General features: G+C 31.2%; 1 protein-coding gene across 1 annotated transcript in view; it reads left to right on the forward strand.

Moving 5' to 3' along the window:
• LOC105258812 overlaps window positions 1-15,914 on the forward strand; it is an 87,006-nt gene that overhangs the window by 13,691 nt on the left and 57,401 nt on the right. The window contains exon 2 of the mRNA XM_011270323.2: window positions 15,619-15,836. Within this exon, the coding sequence (XP_011268625.1) occupies window positions 15,704-15,836 (133 nt within the window). The 5' untranslated portion in view covers window positions 15,619-15,703. The remainder of the gene's footprint in view (window positions 1-15,618; window positions 15,837-15,914) is intronic.

Here is a 15,914-nt window from a genome sequence, read left to right on the forward strand (position 1 = left end):
GCTTTACAAGCCGCTTTTGATAGCATCCGTGGGGAAGAATGATTTTAATTTTCATCATGTTTTGAAAGATATTGTTTGCAAATGTCCAGCAAATTTTATGAATCTCGAGAATGAAGAGAAAAATTCAAATAGTGGTGCAATCGTTTTAATTTTTGTTTATGCTTTTAATTAAGATAGAAAATGTAAAGAATGGCAACTATAGAAACGTAAATAATACATTCAATTTAATTAAGTGGATTTATATTACATTAATAATTGTAATAAATATAATAAATAAATGTAATAAATATATACATATATTTATAGAATAGTGGATAATAAAACATTATTGATAATAAATAGTATAAATATTGGTTAATATTTAAAATGACGAGTAAATTTACTTTTTATTTTTGAAGAATTACGATAATATTATACTTAAAAATTCTTATTTCATAATATTATTTGTAAATATATTAAAGATATTTATATATATTATTCTTTCAATATATAATGATAGAATTTTAATAATAATTATTATAATTTATAATCATTATTTTAAAAAAATAGTTTTCCTCTTTAAAAGCTTACGCATTAAGTTGTTACGTCTCTTATATTATAACTTTTTATTCACCTTTAATATTAAGTTAAATCTCGAGTGAAATTTTTTTTAGAAATAAAAGATAAATCCATTATATTAACAGAGGTAAAAGCATAAAAATTTTCTACATTACGATTTAATCTTGAAATGTATCAATTTTTATATCTCGTAAAAATCACAAGATTTTCAAATTTCAAATTGACATTACTGAAATAATTCAGTTTATTTGATTCACTTTACTTTCAAACATTGAGTAGCGTCTTTGCAAAATTGTCAGAATTGTCTTGAATGACCCTACTTTGCCATTACTTCCGACCGACGCAAACCACCGAGACTAAACGCGACATTTGACAACGATTGACCCGGGTAATTGATACCAAGCCGTAGGTTAAATTCGTGCTCAGTATTACTAGTTCTTTAACCGATGCGAGCGACCACAGCTCAATTTCCCACACAAGCGCACATAGAGACACAGAAACGAAATTCAACTCTTAAGTAGAGCAGAGACGGAATACAATTTCGATAGGATACGAGAGGTACATTCGGGGAGACTCCCGATACTATCGGATTAGAGAACGAGATATTTTATTTTCCTCGCGTTACAGTAGGACCAGATAGAATTCTCGCATATCGCGATACAAATCGATCCAATACCTAATTTTAAACTACGAGCCTCTGCATTGGAGGAATTTCGCGATTTTTCTTGTTCGTTACGAATGTTTTGCTCGGCGTACGTTAATTTTTAAATATACTAGAAAATAATTTCGCGCAATGCTTTGCAGGCCAGAATTTTTATAAATATAATATATTGAAATATTCAAAATAATCATCAAATCGTAAAACCTTATATTTTATTTATTTAAGATAATTATTAATATAATAAATATTTATGAATTATAAATATTAAATAATTCAAAAAATAATTTAAATGTAAATATTAAAAATAGTAAATATAACACTAACGCATTAACTTGCTTATAAAAATAACATATATTATCCAGGAATTATTATAGGGATTTTAAAGTTAATATATTATTATTTAAACTCTTAGTAAAATTTATCGTTAAATCGATTTCATTCAGCCTATATCATCGTTTCGATTGTATCATTTTCTACCAATAGTATTTAGATCGCAAACGTGCCATCTGGCAATTGCCCAGAGAAACGATAGCTGCAGGGATTAATTTGAAAAAAAAAAATTTCGGCTTTTGGAATAGCATGGAATACACGAGGAAAGGTTAGCCGTACATAGTTCGTGGGATTCAACGCTTTGACGCAGCACTGTAGCTGATGCTAGAGTTAATTGCCGGATGCAATTGCCAGATCCAAACCGACAAGCTATATTCAGCTTGCATGCATGTAAAGATATGTTGCCGTCAGTCAATAAGATTTGCATTTTGCTATCTTGGTCAAAAGTTATATATATATGTCCTCAAATTTGTCATATAATGTTATGTTTCTTAATATCACTTCATACGAAATATCCAAATCCTAATACACTTTATATTTTGTTGCTTCAATTTGTGGAAGAGATTTATGATGATATTATGTAATATTATCAACTTTACTATGTCTGAGTTATTTATATGCGATGCTCATATAGATTACAAGATGAAAATATTTAAAAAAAGAAAAATATATAGTTACAACTTATTTTATATATATATATATATATATATATATATATATATATATATATGTGTGTGTGTGTGTGTGTGTGTGTGTGTGTGTGTGTGTGAATTTATCGATGTAAAATAAATTTATTATATATAAATATTACATAAAACAGGCATGCTCGGTTTTGCGAAGTTTAATTTTATTACTTTGGGAAAGTTATCTAGAACCTACAAAAGTGCAAATCGAACTTCTTCCTAAGAAAATATTTTCTAATAGAAAATTCTTTTAAATGTGAGGTCTCAATATATGGAAAGTTTAATAGAAGTATATTTTATCAAGTACAGCTCGAAACGTGTTTTGCAGTAGTTTTTCGCTATATCAACTAAAGATTATTAGAAAAATACATTATTTATAGAAGATATTATTTATAGAAGATATTATTTAAAACATTTTTAACAGTTTTTTTCATTTTAAAATTATCATATTTATGTCAATGTCAATTTTGTGTGTATATGTGTGTGTGTTTAATTGACATAAATATGATAACTTTAAATTGATATGATTTTTTATCTTTAACATTAAATAAATAACAATAGAATCTTGTATAAAATATCCTCGCTAATAAATAAATCATTTATAGAATAAGCATTATTTTGCAAATGGCATTATTATATTAAATTGTGTTATTGTCACGATCATTAGCGCACAAGACCGCGAAATTGTTATTCTTCTAGTGCACTTTAATTCTGTATGCGCGTTAATGCCTTTGTCTTGCACATGGCATGTTCAGGTTATAACTGATGTGATGCTTATTAGGAACTATATAAAATATATTACTCTATTATGTAAAATTGCACTGTCAACGTCATTTGCACGCCATTGCACACATACCTTAAAATGATGGCAAAATTGTGAATAATTATTTCTCCAAGATCATCTAAAATAATTAGCGGCAACTATATAACTTAAATGTTCGTGGAGTTTGCTTTAAAATAAAATTATTAAAAATTTACAAATACCTTATAGTTTTCACATTTGATGATTTTATTAATATTAATAATATATTAATAATAATAATATTAATATAATATTAATATCAAAACAATATAATATTAATGAACGAAAAACATCCATATTATAACAATAATAAAAAAAAGTAGCCATATTTTTTAGAGATAATTTCCAGTAAAGCAAAGTAAACAAATATGTCATGCTTTATATATATTTGTTTATTTAATTCCTTTTAAAAAATATGTGAAAATATTTTTAAAATATTATAATTATATATTTCTTTTAAAGCAGAGTTGTAATTTTTTATAAATATGTAGTAATTATCTATAGCTTAAATCAGCAACAGAAATTACCACTAATACATTAATTACATGAATGCAATTATCGTATAAATTTATTATCGTATAAATTGTAAAAATTAGTAATAAAATTTAATTAATTTACGAGCAGTAATAAGCTAAAAAGTTGAGGAATTAAGAACAAATAGGATTTATTTCTTGTTCCGCGATTTAAAAGTTTCAAATTTGCATAAATAAAAAAACTGAAGAACAGTCGAGCATCATTATAAATGTTAAATCTTTTACAACTTTCTGAATTTGTCTATTACATTTAATTTTTACTTAATAGAAAATCGCGTACTTAATAACAATAAACTAATTATAATAAATCACAAAAGCATATCTCTTTTTGTAAATTTCATGCAATAAATTTGCTTGACACTTAAGCATGCATAAATTTGCTTAAATATGAATATAAGAAAAAATTATTAAATACTCATCTATATACCTTCCATATACGGCCTACACATTTTATTCCTTCACACTTTGCAAAACCGCGGATCTCGACAACATAAATCCATATTTCCGCAAAACCGCCTGCGAGCGCGTGTTTCACGTGAGCTGTTATATCCGCAATGCTCGTAATTGTGTATATGCAGATAAAAACCTATTCAGAAGTCTAGTTTATTAAAGCGCTCGGCGTGTGCTTATACGCGCTTGTACGGGACGTATAATACATATCACAAAAGTGCCAAGCCGATATATTTCTACGCAAATTCACAATATACATACATACGTACTGTAAAAATTTAATTACCGAAAACAGATAGCGAAATTTGGAATGAATTTTGATTCGAATGTTTTCCGCATTTCGCATATTGTACATATACATATATACATATATGCATATAGACTTTTTGTATGCACTGAGAAAAAAATCTGGTTATATTAATTAGAAATCTGTTGGAATATGTCTGTTGGGAAATGGACGAATCAGAATTCTTTTAGGAATTATCAGATTATTAACTCCTATGATTAACTCCTTCCTGTCAAATTTACCAAATTTTCTTGTTAATAATACTAAATTTGTTAATAATACTAAACTTACTTTAAAAATGGCATTACTGTGTCCATGTTTAGTTAATATAACAAGAAGTTTTATAGATGTAACTAGAAAATACTAACCAAATCCTTGTAGTAGAATCAATTAAACGTTCTAGTTATAAAAAATCGAGTCTTATTGTAATAACTAAAAATTCTGTTTGGTTTAACCAAAATGCCTTCTATCAGATACGTCTTGTTGATACCACCAAAACGATTTTTCTTAGTGTGTTATACTTGTTAATTAGATGTAACACTGATTGATTTGCGTATCACGAACTAGATAGGTATCTTTCTCGACGTTGACGGAGAGATATTTCTTTTCAATGAGGTCCTCCGGGATATGACGGGAGAGCATCCGGTTCCCGATAAAGCCGATAAATTTCCGGCGCGGCAAATGTCTTCTCCGATAGCAATTAGTATTCATAAAGTGCGCTGTGGGGTCCCCCGGGGGGAGTTTTGGCTGAAACTTAATCCACCGTATTGCCGAACAAATGTCCACCAGTTAATCTCTAAGCGTTCTGTGTGATCTGCCTGATCTATCGCGTATATTCGTGCCGTTACTTTCAGTGGTTGCTGCCGCGTTGCAACCGCCGCTGCAACAATGATCGTTTCCGTTTCCCGCCGCCGTTACGCCTCATCTTTTTCCTTACTGCTGCTCGTTCTTATACCGAGGTCACTTGCTACAGTTCGCGCCGATGCTCGTCTTCCGCAGCTTAATGCACACCGTAATAGAGAAACGAAAGCACAACCCGTTTTCCGTAGGATAGCCTCTTTTTATAGGAATACGCCGTTGAGATCGAGACGTCTCAGGATGATTAACACGTATCGGAAAATCTTCCAGTGGTTGCGCGCAAAGTACGCCCTACATTTTTCGCTCGCTTAAATCAGCGAGAGAACGTTACGACGACGAACGATCGAACCGTAAAATGCATTTCTCGAAATACGAAGCGCGCGCGCGCGCGCACGACTATTCAGGTCTTCGATTGATCGGCATACGTCATTATCGATTTGACGTAACAGTAGTGCAGTTTCAGAAAAAGCGAGGTTTACGTCAGGGCACGTGAATGCTCCGAGTGAAAATGTTTCGTGTCTTTTTCATATGTCTCGTACCGTGCTACTCCGAAAGTTTATCTCGGCGCAGCGGTGCTTTGAAACGCAATGAATTAATCATTTCATCTCAACTTTCTGTCCGCACTTTATTTTTGTATTATATTAATTTGACTAAATTGCTTTTTCAAAAATCTTCTTAAAATATTTTATCTAAGCTAAATTATATAAATATAAATTATATAAATGCTACATTTGAATTATTTTTATCAGTCGCGATTGTTTTTTTTTTTTATCATTTCTTAAAATATAATATTTCTACGATTTTCCTATAAAAGACAGTCGTATTATAAAGATTTGGCAGAGAGAGATTGCAAAGAGAATAAAATGTCACAAAGAAAATTTCTCGAATATTGAATTGTTTCCAATGTATCATTTCACATTGTTCTCTTATCATTGTTTGATATCGTAAACTCGTTAGGAGAAAATGGCTTTGAAAGCTTTCCTCTTTTTCCGCGTAGAGCTCTGAGATTTTTCAGGAGCTTATACGAACGCGCTAATTAAATAGAAGCATTTCATTCTTATTGCTAGTTCTAGGAGAAATTTTTTCATGAAATTAATATGTAAATAATGTCCATCTCTTTCGAAAGATATACATAATAGAAATGAGATATATTACATAATAAGAATACATTAACTTATGCTGCTTGATTAACATCGAGACAAGTATAAAGAAATATTTTTAAGAAATTATAGTAGTATATAACGATTATTAATCATAAGAATAATTTTTTTTAACAATACCTAATTATATTAGTTTCTTTGATAATTTTATAGATTCTTCTAATTTTTGAGCAATGTAAAGGTTTCTGCATATTAAATATTAAATGTTTGAATTATTTTTTAATCAGTTTTGTATATAATAATCTTTTTTTATCTCTAAACGTTTATGTGAATATATGTATATATATATAAATTACTTAAAATAAGTACTGTAAAATAGACATATTATTTAGATTTTATATTTAATATGCGTCGAATAGTCGATTGATCTCTTTAACATCGTAAAGGCAGTCCTTCGCGTTTATATCCAGCATTTCGCGTTCGTTTCTTGAAATCTGGAATTACGGTTATATATACGATAAATCATGATATATGGGCAATTATATCTTTACGAGGTGCTCTTTAAAGTTGCGTCGTGTCCGTGGTAGCGCATCTCTTACATACCAAAACTCCTGGGCTTTCAACAAAAAGCAGCTTACTTTCCACATTTTACGACAACCCGTGCGTGTCCTGGCTACAGGGGCCAGACCGAATTGCTCCCACGAACTATATCCACTTTGCTCGAATTTCAAGAGCAACGGTGGATCCTTAAAGAGGCAACTCCCTCGTAATCCCCGAAGCCGCACATTCGAGGGAGGCTTTAAACCAGGATATCCTCTACGAGCTTTGGGTTCCACAAAGATGCGAACTGGCCGCGACTTGGATGTTCAACAGCATTCATATAATGTCTTCTCACAGTAACGATATACTCTCTTGGCAATTTACCGGGATCATGCTTATGTGCTATTGCAATTACGTTGCTTCGATCATCTCTATCGATACTTTGATAAATCTTACGGAGAGCATATATTGTAAGCTTTCCATGCTTAATTAATTTGACAGTTATCGCTGATAATAAAAATATTCTGTTATTTTGATAATATTAATAAATCTTTTTTTTAAATATCTTAAAAATATAATTTGAGATTTCGTGATTTGATAGCTTTTTTGCTTTTTTTGGTGATATTTCTACAAAAATGATAGATTTGAATTATTAGTAAATGATAGATTTGAATTATTAGCAAACGCTTTTAGGAGACACATAGCATCGAATTACTTTCAAAATGCGGATTTTACATTCGCCTAATACTACTTACTTTCCATATACATACGAAGTAACAAAGGAAACATTTTTCCACCTGCACTTTTCCACGCGTGAAAGTAATGGCAAATGTCTTTCCACACGCTTACCTCTGAATTCTCCTCGATTTTTACACAGGCAACTTTACTCGTGTAAAAAAGGCATAGTTTTTCTTGGAAGGATAAATATATAAAAAAATTATTCTCAAATATCTATAAAAAAAAGACAGTATATATAATTTTTATATTATACCAATCGCGGTATAACTTATTATTGTGATTCAAGTGATGATTGTGAAACTTGGCGAGATGAAAAGTTTTTTGTGAGATGATGCATACTCTACGATATTTTTTAACTAAATCACAAACAATTTGAGAAAAGAACACATCTCAACGATAAAACACGAGGATATTATTCACTGTCATAAACTGAAATATGCGGATATTATTCGGCGTAAGAGTTAAAAGATATTTTGAGAAAATTGAAACTAAATTTATCGCAAAAAATTTTCGATTGAAAATTAAACAAATCTTAAATAATCAGTAATTGTTTTTAATAATGGAAATTACTAGTGCGTGAATAGATTCTCATTCTTCTTATGTTCTCATACATCTTCTTTTTATTATGATTATCATATATATTTTATGTAAAAGATATTGATGTTGATATTGATGTTTACGATAAATTGGAAAACCTATAAATGTGCTTATGTTGGCCCGAAGGTACGATGTCTTTCTCCCTGAAGGGCATAACTGCGTGTTCTCTAGAAGGCTTTTGCTAACGCGTAACTTATGCCCACTCGCGCAATATCTCCAAAACTTATACAATATCCGCGAGACTGGGAGAAGGTGGCCCACATGGGTCTTCGAGTTTGCGTCTTCCTTACTTCCATGAGGAGAAACTTTGGCGCTACCCGGGAAAGAAGAAGTTCCATGACCTAGAGCGTTTCATGCCTCTTGTAATATTCCGACAGACATTGCACGCCACCGAGAATGCACCTGCGATGCCAGTGTGTTAGGTAATGAGCGAAAATTAATATTAATTACAGGATTGTCAACGCATAGTTGACTTTTGGTAACTCGCTCGAGCACTCGTCAGAATTGTGCAATTCAAAGTTCTAACAAAAGGAGAAGTTTCACTTTAAGAAATGTTGAATAACAAAGTCCCGCATTTGTACCCACACATATACACTCTTAAACACAAAGATATAAAGTTGATTGTTTAAAATTAGTTTACTGTTGCTTTGCCTTTCTTCCGAGCCAATTATTTCGGTATGCGTTATTTCATATTAAAATTATAGAATTTGAAATTTTTACCAAATTAGTTTACTATTGTTTTGCCTTTTTCCCAAACCAATTATTTCGATATGCGTTATTTCATATTAATATTATAAAATTGTTTGAAACTTTTTGCAAATTTCTGTCCATAAGCGTTTGTAAAATTACTTTAATTTTTGATTGCTCATTATCACAATACCGATTTTATCGAAAATAATATCTTAATTTTCTTAAAAACATTAAATATTAAAAATATTATTTTTAATACTTTTATTTGAATATAATTTAAATTATATATATATATATATATATATATATATATATATATATATAATGAATGAATACATTAAAGTGCTATATACTTGTTTGTTTTACATTATATTAAATATTTCGAAAAAGATAAGAAGTAACAATTGATTTTCTTGCTTCCAACAGATTCATCCACTTAAACATTGTATCTCTCCAGTAAGATACGTTTTCATCTGATTTACGTTACTGCACGTATCTTTACTCACAGTTGTCTTCTGTCAAGATAGAACAACGCAGTTTACATTATGCAAATCACGCGTACTAGTGTTTTCTCAAATGTCGCCCGATATTTACGTCCTTAAAACGCGTCTCTTTTTGCATCTCTTTCTCTCTCTTTCTCTTCAAGTTAAATAAATTATTTATAAATAAATTATCGATCTATTTATCTCTTTTTCTTTATTGCGGTAGCTTAATGTCACTGTTCGTTCATAGCAGAAAGACACAAATCGTTATTGACGTTATCGCAAGTTACTGACGCAGTCACTAACTTGTTACGACAGAGGACGCGTTGACAGTTGGATCACGTAGTTAATATTATGCCTGAAACAACGAGACACTCTAGGTGACAAAGCTAATGTCCCGTAAGCGCTTTCTTGCACGACATCGTCTGTCTTTCTGATGTCGTGAATGAATGTCTTTGGGACATTCCGAAGTGGCGTAACCTCAGCATGAATATTATGAGAAGCAGGAGATAGATCTCAAGTTACAGAATGCAAGCTTCAAATATATATATATATATATATATATATATATATATATATATATAGGTAACTCGATTTGATACATGGTATGTCGTCATACCAATTTCTTGAAATAGAATAAATAAAAAGATGGCTGTTCTCTTTATTTGCTGCAATTTTTGTGACTTAATCTAGGACAGTTATTTATCTCTATATTTAAAAAGCATACATCTCGAAGTAATTGTTCTTTGTTTTCTAAATAATAGTAAACCGTCATTCTATCAGTATTCTGTATAAGCAATATTAAACTAAAAGAAAATTAAATAAAATTCTTATAAAATATTTCGAAAACTTTGAAATTATTAGAAATCATGTTTTTTATATTTGAATTATCGTTCTTGACAGGTTTTTTGCTGAAACTTATTCTTTTCATTAATTTATTATTCTTTTATATTTTCTCACATTTTTAATTTTATTTATATAATATATGTTTAATTTATGTATAATATATAATTTTCCTCTAATTGAAATGTTTAATAATTAGATAAAAAATAATTTTTTTTTTAAATTATACAATCATATAAAGAGAATTAAAATCACATAGAAATAGCAAGATTTTTAAGAAACCTTTCTGAGATACAAAATAAATAACATGTATAAGAATTATATATTTTTTTCTTTCATTATTATTTTTAAAAATCATAGACAATGTTATGAAAATTTAATTATTATCTATAATTTTTATTAAAAGAAAAGTGTGTTTATGAGTAATAATATTGAAAACAAATAAGATATTTTTTACGTTATTATTATCTTTATGTGTCTGCTATTATGTCCTTTGAAAATATTATAGGAGTAGATAGTATAATTTGAATCAAATGTTGCAAATAGTTTATTTCGAAATTTGTCCTACTTATTTTTTTTTTCTTTTTTTCCTTATTTCTTATATCATAGTTGCACATCTATGTCAGTGTAGCGTTAAAATTTCCGCTTTTTGAACGTCACGTAACACGAATTCGAATCCACTAGCATGATTTTGTATACAAGGAGTGTACATGTAAAAGAGAAAAAAAGCACTCTATAAAATATAAAATAATATTGGCGATTGTTATGTTTAATAAAGGTTTTTTTTATAAATAAGAAATTATATTTTTATGTTTTTTTATGCTTATATGCAATATTCATAATTTCCTCTGAAAAGAAATTTCGATGCGGTAAAACAACTATTATTCTTTTTAAACTGTCATGAGATAAGAAATATGAACACTTGAAGGAGCCTCAAAAATCCTTCTTCCACTTGCTCTTTCTCTCGATGTTTCGTCTTCTCACATTATTTCTTCATTCAAACTCTCTTAAAACATTCTTGCTTACGGGAATTTCGAAGTACGACGACACAGCGGTGCACCACCACGCGTCGTTCCTCCAACTCTTTACTCAGTAACGACGCTGCTCTTCCGAGCGAGACATCAAAGTTCCTGTTTCCAGGACGAAACGTAGAGCAAAATACAAGCTGCCAAATGGAAGATCCGCACGCACGGCATCCGCATCGCAAGCCGGCGTCGCGACGTTTGAGGCTGCACGTCGGTGAACGCTCGGGCGCTTGCTGGAAAGCTTCTTCTGGGTCACGGGAGCGAGAATCTTCGGGAAGGTTACGCCCCATGTACCGACATGTGTCTGCTCCGTTATTTCCAACGCTCTCGCAAGAAATACACACAGCGCATCGGCGAAGCGGAAAGCCGAAGTTTCTTTCCCGTTTTCTGCGGAAGTGCCTGTGCGAAGAGAGGACTCGCTGTAACGAGCGACCGACCGATCCATGCTTACAAACGTAAGCGCGCGGAAGTTATCGAAGTAGTTCCGAAAGGGAATGGGAGAGATCATGCCGCTTTCCCTCGCTGCTTCCGAAACGAGGCGAAGATGCAGTCTGTAGATCGTGCCGTAGCTACATGTTGCCGGAAATCTTATGATAATGGTCATTGCGCCAGTTTGGACTAGCGTATCATAGCTGTGAAGCCTGGGATAAGGCGAGTTTCAGCAGCCGGCAAACGTTAACGCGGTTAGCGTTGTACTTTAGGTGATGAAGTTATCATTGCGCCGAAGGTGACGAAGTTAATATCGCGTCTCGGGTGAGATATCATCACCCGGTGGCGGTAACGCGGTTTAATCCCAACTATGGGATATTCTCGGGAACACTCTCGGAGAAAATGGAACTTCCTTTGAAACATCTAGCTTTCCTATGTCGGCTTCTAAGTTCCAGGAAAGAACAGACGGATTCGTGTGTCGAAGAACTTGTTGAACTTGAAGATATCAAGAAAGTTACATAGCGTTCGAAGTATACGGCCGATCCTTTATGTAGCTAACGTTACGTCTACGAGGCTGAATTTCGCGCCGAGTTTCAACTGACGAAGTTGACAGTATCTCTTCTACTGAATCTCTTTTCGGATCGTATTCTAGGCTAAGTTTACATTGAACACACAGTGCGAGTCAAGTCAATTGTTAGCGACTGTTTACCTGAAATGAAACGCGCACGTCAAGATTTACCGTGTATGATTACTTTAACTGTAGTAGGGCTTATTTTGCTTTATATTATTCTTGACAAATTAGAGCATGTGATTTTATCGCGATTCATTAAATGTTGCATCTGCTTATTTGTCTTTGTCTTCACGGCTGATAAAAAAGAGAAGTCGATTTGAAAATAATGTAATATCAAAAGTAGAACGATGATCATTAATCAAGAATGCAAAAGTGAATATAAAGGGAATCTTTCTGTAAAGGCATATTGATATTTTTTGATCTCGATTGAAGTTGACTGGAATAATGCTCAAGAGGCAATGGAATACGCGAGAGTAGACGCTTGCAAAGTGTAATGTTACGCTCATGCGAGATTTCAGAATAGAAGCGACGTTGCAAAACGCCCCCGTGATCCTTTTATTCAACGTTTCACATTCGAAATTAGCAGATGGAAGGGTAAGCTTTGATGTTTGAGCCGTTGGTACACTATATATATTAAGTTGCCGATGCAACGGTGGTTTTCGAGTAATTGCATCAGTGTAATATCGTCTTACGTGACATCAGTAGATGTCGGACATCGAAAAAAAGTGTCAAAATATAGGACTCGTAGAAAATATCTCACGTTTCTTTCTCGGATCCGATATTAATCTCACTCTCTTTTTTCAAGTCGCTGGAATTACGACGATGTTGTGCAAATAACTTGTAAAAAAAAATTCGATTTATTTCCGGATGTAATGGTTAGTTACTGAGTAAGCGTTTCTGAAGCGCTGCTTGTGAAGGATTGCGCACGGTTGTTCGTTCTTGCACGTTTCCGACTAAAAAAACATGAGATAAAAAGAATGAACGATAAGTCCTAGCGAGCAAAGAACGATTCTGAAAGAAGTTCCACGACATCAAGCTCATTAACAGAAAATTATCTAGCGTATCTAGTAAATAAAACTCTCGGATAAATATCAAAGTAATGCCACAAGCAGGTGCAAAAATTTCTTCCCAGGACTTATATATATGTGATATATATATATATATATATATATATATATATATATATACTTTTTCTTCTATCTTTAATATTTTAGAATAAAATTAAGAAAATTAAGAAAATTAATTTTTGATTATTTTTAATAAAATAAAATTTTAAATTAAGAAATTAAAATTATTAATAATTTCAAGCCCTATATAATTTACCTTTTGGTAAAATATAATGATATGTGATATTTTCACAGCAATTTTTCATTATTGTCGATTTAGGCAATTTAATCGATTTTTGCATTTTGAAATACAAGTTTTCTGACTTATATTATTGTTGGTAGAGTGTCAGCCAAATGAAGAAGAACAAGAGATAGGCGGTGCGAAGGAAGATTTAGGCGAACAGCATCGCTCGCGTTGAGTTGACACGCTCTAGACATGTCCTCCATGCAAACGAGCCCTGATATCTCTTGTTCTGTGAGAAAGGAATTTTCAAGCACATGACAACTAGAAATTTGGTTTATGTCACGCAATTTCTTAATAATTCCATAAAAAGCTTGATACAATATATCTAGTTTGAAGAAATAAGTTATAGTAGCGTCTATGATATTTATATATTGGAGATTTTGAAACAATTTGATTTTGATCACTTTGTTGTATTAATTTCTTTATTTTTTTAAAATTAAAATAATAATATTTATTAATTTTATTTATTTATTTGTTTATTTCATCAATTTTGATTTTGTTTTGTTGAATTTAGTTTAACTAATTTTTTAAAAAGTTACTTAGAAAAGAATATACATTTTTTATTGAATAAAAAATTACACAATAAATGTTGAAGTAAAGGTTACATATTAAACGAATTGCGCTGTTATTCACCGATAAGTCTGCATCTATTTTAGATATGTAATGATGTAAAGTGCGCAGATTTCTCTAAATCTCCATTGACCTTAATTCTGTTTTATCAAGCAGCCATGTAAAAATTCAGATTTTTTTTTTGAGCTTCGATATGTCGAATATCTCTCATCAGAAACATTATCGATATCGGTAGAGATTATTCGGAAAACTTGTTTAATCTTACGATAAAATCTAGAAATTTCGAGAGAACTTGTTTATTCGCATTAATCATCGATTCTCGGATATGGTAGAATCAAACTATGTCACATTTCAAATAGGTTTCGATTTTCCACAAATATAAAATTTGATCAATATCCTCAAATATTTGGCAAATACTTCCTTTAATTTATGTTTCCAAATTGTATACGATAAATTAATTTATCACATTCATAATGCAATACTTTACGCATAATGTTATGAATTTAAAAGTATAGAGATAATACATACAGTAAATGAAATAAAAATTTATATAAATAAAAATAAAAATATTTTTAAAAATATATATCTTTAAAAATATATGTATTTAAAAATATATGTATTATATTAAAGTTATATTTTTAAAAATATACATATCTCTGTTTTCCGAACGAATTCAAATTTTTATGGTGAATCTTTTATTTAGCGAAAAAATATAAGATTAAAAATATTTTACAAATTTGCTATATTGATAAAAAATACGGGATAAAACCGACATATACAATTAATTGCCTTTATTGAAACAAATATAATTAATTGAACAAATTATATAATTACTGCAATTAAAATTTAATTTAATTAATTTAATTGATTTAATACGATTGATTATTAATACAGTTGTATTATTGACATATGATGATATGCTGTTGTATTCCAACACAATAGTTTGTTTACTTATTCAATAAATTATTATAGCTTTTTTACATATATTTCGCAATATGTCAATTATATCTTTTTATAATATTTTTCTAAAATATATCCTTGAGATCTTATGAAGTAACGTTAATATTTATTTAATGAAAGGAGATTTCAACAGTAGTTTTCTAAATTTTAATGTTTCATTATTTTTTACATTAAAATGAATAATTCTGAAATAGGTACGTATAATTTCCAAAGTTAACTGTGAACTAAATCGTTTAGAATTCTGTCCTCATTATTGAATAAAGTGTCGTCGGGAAAATCAATAAAATCACGTTTGATACATCATAGATGAGATAGAAGTTTACATATACGTTCGTGTAACTGTAACTGTAGAAGGCAGCAGAGTAAATAAAAGTCGCATAAAAAATTTTGAAGTATCTAACTTTCAATGACCTACTTGTCCCAGCTGTTTCTTCCGCAAAACAAATTCTCTCGACGTCTCGATTCGCATCAAGCGGACGAAGAATTGACGTGTCCGCAGACGTGAATCGAGATCGCGCCGATAACTTCCGTGTTTACATCGTCGTGATGGTTTACATCGTAGAGTGCTGGTGAATGAAGACGCGAGGGACGCACGGCAACAACGGTGGCGGCTTTGAAGCAGGTTTGAACGGGCCAGCCGGAAAAATATGGTGCACGAGGGCACGGGTCTATGGCACGCAGCAGGATTCAACGCATCGAGGTGGCTGATGATCATAATACACGGATACCGAGCCACCACCCTCGTTCTGTACGTCCTGCTCAACGTATTGGTGCGCACCGGTAAGTATAATCATCTTCCGGAATTTCCTGCGATGGAGTTTTGTTTTCCCGCGTCTTGTTTGCGTACGCTACGTTCCT

Source organism: Camponotus floridanus, unplaced genomic scaffold (assembly GCF_003227725.1).
Source record: "Camponotus floridanus strain SB8 unplaced genomic scaffold, Cflo_v7.5 scaffold104, whole genome shotgun sequence".
In the NCBI taxonomy this organism is placed as follows: Eukaryota; Metazoa; Arthropoda; class Insecta; order Hymenoptera; family Formicidae; genus Camponotus; species Camponotus floridanus.